General features: G+C 51.7%; 2 protein-coding genes across 2 annotated transcripts in view; one reads left to right on the top strand and one right to left on the bottom strand.

The window, feature by feature from the left end:
* Positions 1 to 1,013, top strand: part of tsc2 (TSC complex subunit 2) — a 23,432-nt gene extending 22,419 nt beyond the window's left edge. Inside the window, 2 exon segments of the mRNA XM_067258944.1 lie at positions 239 to 337; positions 657 to 1,013. Coding sequence (XP_067115045.1) covers positions 239 to 337; positions 657 to 836 — 279 coding nt within the window. The 3' untranslated portion in view covers positions 837 to 1,013.
* Positions 1,014 to 4,627: 3,614 nt separating this feature from the next.
* Positions 4,628 to 5,000, bottom strand: part of LOC136964963 (polycystin-1-like) — a 6,301-nt gene continuing 5,928 nt past the window's right edge. Inside the window, exon 14 of the mRNA XM_067258943.1 lies at positions 4,628 to 4,983. Coding sequence (XP_067115044.1) covers positions 4,628 to 4,983 — 356 coding nt within the window. The remainder of the gene's footprint in view (positions 4,984 to 5,000) is intronic.

Raw genomic sequence — 5,000 nt, 5'->3', positions numbered from 1 at the left:
AGAACACACACACACACACCCTCACACACACACCCTCACACACACACCCACACACACACACACACCCTCACACACACACCCTCACACACACACCCTCCCTCACACACACACACACCCTCACACACACACCCTCACACACACACACACCCTCCCTGACACACACACCCTGACACACACACCCTCCCTCACACACACACCCTCACACACACACACTCACGTTTGCCCCTGTCTCCCCCAGATGGCGTCCCTGGTGCACCAGTACAGAGCCAACCCGTCAGACGCCTACGCGTCCAAGTGGCTCGCCAGACTACGACACATCAAGAGACTGAGGACACGGGTAGGACACACACCACTCATATATATACACACACACACACACACACACACACACCACTCGTATACACACACACATCCACGATTCTATTTCTTTGAACTGCAGCTGACGATCTCCCTCCCCTCCCTCCCTCTCCCTCTCCCCTCCCTCCCTCCCCCTCCCCCCCTCTCCTCCCCTCCTTCCCTCCCTCCCCCTCCCCCCCCTTTCCTCCCCTCCCTCCCCCTCCTCCCCTCCCTCCCTCCCTCCCCCCCTCTCCTCCCCTCCTTCCCCCTCCTCCCCTCCCTCCCTCCCCCTCCCCCCCCCTCCTCCCCTCCCTCCCCAGGCCCAGGAGGAGATCCAGTCTCGTCCGGTCCCTGGAGGGATCTCCCTCACTCACTCTGGGCCCAGCCAGCAGAGCAAGTCCTCCTACCAGCAGGGCTGCAGCGCCCCGCCTCCAGACACCTCCTCTGGCCAGAGGAAGAGGCTGGTGTCCACTGTGGACGACTTCACTGACTTTGTCTGATGTGCACCCCACCCCCCCCTTCTGCCCCTACCTTCCCCCTCCTCCATCCCCCCTTCTGCCCCCTACCTTCCCCCTCCTCCACCCCCCTCCTCTCCACACCTCCCTCAACTACATTTTGTTCAGCTGTTCTTCTTGTTTAAATAATACACAGGTCACCCCGCCCCCACACACCGCCCCCCCTCACACACCGCCCCCCCCTCACACACCGCCCCCCCCCCACACACCACCCCCCCATACACACCCCCAGCCCCACCACACACACCCAGCCCCACCACACACACACACCCAGCCCCCACACACACACACACCCAGCCCCACCACACACACCAGCCACCACACACACACACCCAGCCCCACCAAACACACACACACCCAGCCCCCCCACACACACACACCCAGCCCCACCCACACACCCAGCCCCCCCACACACACACAACACACCCAGCCCCACCACACACACCCCAGCCCCCCACACACACACACACCCAGCCCCCCCCACACACACACACCCAGCCCCACCACACACACACCCAGCCCCACCACACACACACACACCAGCCCCACCACCACACACCCAGCCCCCCACACACACACACACCCAGCCCCCCCCACACACACACACCCAGCCCCACCACACACACCCAGCCCCCCACACACACACACACCCAGCCCCCCCCACACACACACACCCAGCCCCCCCCACACACACACCCAGCCCCACCACACACACCCAGCCCCACCACACACACCCAGCCCACACACACACACACCCAGCCCCACCACACACACCCAGCCCCACCACACACACCCAGCCCCACCACCACACACCCAGCCCCACCACACACACCCAGCCCCAAGCAACCCGATGCAAATTAGCCTTTCGACACACATGAATTAAATCACGACAACCGGATTGATGATAACCTGATGGACAAATACAGATTGAAGTCATAATACAGTAAATTATTTTTAATGTATTAGTGTTTTATTTATTCCATGAAATTAATATTTCGACCTGCAGGTCTTTGACAGCAATAGATAATTGCCATTTCAAACTTGTATAAATTTGTAAAAGTGTGTGTGTGTGTGTAGGGGAAATACAATCATACATTGAAGAAACATATGATGTGTGTCATTTCTTAAGTAGTCACAAGATGTCATTTTGGCAGTTGTGTATTTGTAGTCCTTTAAATATGATCGGACATGCTTGTAGTTCTAAGGAGAACAGATGATTATCATGTAAATATTGAGGTTTTATATAGTCAGTTAGTAATCAGTACAGGCGGTCTGATCAGACACACTCTCCCTCTGTGCAACACACACCAACCTATATACACACACACACACACACACACTGTTGTACACACTCAGTGAACCAAGTCTTAAGCTGTCAAACTCTTTATTCGACTTTGTCAAGTGCAAAAGCAGGAAGGGCTAGGAAGACAAGGATACGCAGACAAAGTTACGATTATGAAACAGAAGACGAAAACGTTTGACAAAAACAAACGAAACACTTTTAAACCTTTTATATATTAGAAGACTAGGGTTAGCGACACACTAACTCACAAGAAGAAGCCGATCATGTAGGTGGGCTTTGGGTGCCAAAAAGTGATTTGCAGATTGCGACAGGGGGTGCTTAACTCCATAGACATTATATACATCTATGCTAAACTCTACTTCTATCATCATCATTATCCTAAAATAACCGTTTCGGTTGCTGCTGTTACCATGGGAACTGTGGGAGTGGTGTTGTCAGGGTGACGGGGTGACTTCTTGGGACATTTGGAATCCAAACTGATTCATTTACGTCAACACAATGGAATATCACCGTGGGAACAATGGTATGTACAAACTGGCTCCCGATCATTTGCGACATAAAAAGCCGTTTGAAATGCTTTATCAGTGTAGCCGGTATGAATCGGTGAAACTCACTCCTCAAGTATGTAACAGACCACCCGCGTCATTGAACAGCTAGCTTTTCTTTGGCGTAGCTGGTAGTGGTGGCGCTTGGGAAGTCAGAGATGGCGTGTCCGATCCTCGGTGAAGGATGGACACGGTCCGAAAAACTCTGACGGAACTTGCAAGACCTGTTACAGAAAGTCTGTTACGTACCCGTCACATTAGCACTGTTGTTGGAGGCTTTCAGATACACGGTGAGGTTTGAGGGGTATTCTTTGGTCTAGCTAGCGTGACAAAAGCTTAAAGCTGTTCTGTAGCATTCCTACTACAATGTTTCCTATTTCTGTCGTTAGATAAAAGGATTTCTGAAGTGAGGGGACTTCCTGGTTTGGGGGAAGAAGGGGCGGGGTCCCTGAGTTCTGCCCACAGGAAACAGGAAGTATGTGGGGAGGAAATGGATTAAACAGGAAGTGGAGTGACGTTTTAAACAAACGAAAAATACAATTAAACAATGATAATATTGAAAAACAGAAAAATACATAATTACGCCAAAAAAATAATATATACTAATGCTTTTATATGCTGAATTCATTAATAACGCTCATCAAAAGATCAATCTGCATAGCTATCCTGTAGATTACGATGTAAAAACAACAGGTAATACAAGAGAACTGTGTAAAAGTCCCACATGGAAATAAAGTGCAAAGTACCAAAAGGAATGAATGACCTCTAATCCGTGACATGTAAAACGCGCAAGCTTTGGCAATGTTAACAATTAAGATACTTGTGAAGCTTCATCTATAATCTCACTGAGCTTATTATCAGACAACCAGGCTAACACATTATCTTTCATATATGCCCACTGGTATGTCAAAAGTGCTTTTAAATTAGAACCGTACTGACAATAATAAAATAAACATTATATTAAAAAGTACCACCAAAAGAACAAAACGAAAAGTTGATTAATAGTTTAGTACCCTTGCTGCTTCTTGGGAGTTGAGGTTATGATCAACGCAAAGCCTTCTGGGAAATGTAGTTTGTATACCTTTACAACAACACAATCTCATTGTAAGCAGAATACTTCCTCCATTTCATTTACATCGTCTAGAAACTTCCTGGTTGACACTGTCCACTTCTGTCCAACATACTACAAACTACGGTCTCTCTCCATCTCTTGTCTGTTTGATGTCACCTTCTGCGACCCATCGGCCCTTCTCCTCTCTCTCTCTCTCTCCTCTCTCTCTCTCTCCTCTCTCTCCTCTCTCTCTCTATCCTCTCTCTCTCCTCTCTGTCCATCCGTCTTTTGCTCTCCCTCCACTCTTCTGTCTATTCCGCTGTGAAAGTCCTGAGGCGTGCCAGTTTGTTAGCACCGTGTGTGTGTGTGTGTGCGTGTGTGTGTGCGTGTGTGAGCACATGTGAGTCTGAAAGCTCGTAAAAAGCGTTACCTGTGTACCAACGACGACCAGAAATCAATCATATATACACGTATATCTTCTTGCGCCAAAACGAACGGACAACACGATGACAGTCTTCTTCTCTTCTTCGGAGTTATTTCTTCTTCTGTGGTGAGCACGTCGGCGTGCTTCTGTCATTGACCCCACACGACCTCCAGGGTCACATGGGGTCAGGGGTCACGGAGGATCAACGATCAGGCAACCGGCACCTTGTTTCCATGCCAACAGTATGAGTGTGAGGCCAGCGGGGGTATCTCTTCTTTATATATCCCTCCATCCCTCCATCTCTCCATTTCTCCATCTCTCCATCCCTCCATCCTTCTCTCCCTCCATCTTAGGTTTAGAGAGGGGACATCTGTGACAAACCCGTTGTCGTTGTCCTCCTCTCATGCTCATCCCTCCATCCCGGAGGTGCTGGGTCGGGGTGGGGGGGGGTCCTCAGGGTTTGGGGTGTCCAGAGACGTGCCTGTCCGGGTTGGGGTGCACCTTGTTCTTGAGGGGCGGGGGCTTGCGCTTGCGCTTGTGCGTGGGGATGGTGGTGGTGTGGGCGGGGTAGTTGAACAGGCTGGAGGAGGGGGGCAGGGTCTCCCTCTCCAGGGGGGGGTTCCAGTCCCTGGGCTGGGGGGGCGGGAGGGGGGCGGGGGTAGAGACCAGAGGAGGGACGGGGGTGCTGGGGGCGGGGGTTGGTGGTAGGGAGGGGGTAGGGACCGGGGCAGGGGTGGTAGGAGGGGCAGGGGTGAGTTTAGGCATTGAGGCAAGGGGTGCAGGGGTATCAGGGGGGGCAGATGCACTCCCTGGGGCAGATGACAGG

The sequence above is a fragment of the Osmerus mordax genome, chromosome 21, assembly GCF_038355195.1.
Source record: "Osmerus mordax isolate fOsmMor3 chromosome 21, fOsmMor3.pri, whole genome shotgun sequence".
NCBI lineage: Eukaryota > Metazoa > Chordata > Actinopteri > Osmeriformes > Osmeridae > Osmerus > Osmerus mordax.
The sequence above is the reverse complement of the archived record's forward strand: the minus strand, read 5'-3'. Positions and strand labels throughout refer to the sequence as shown.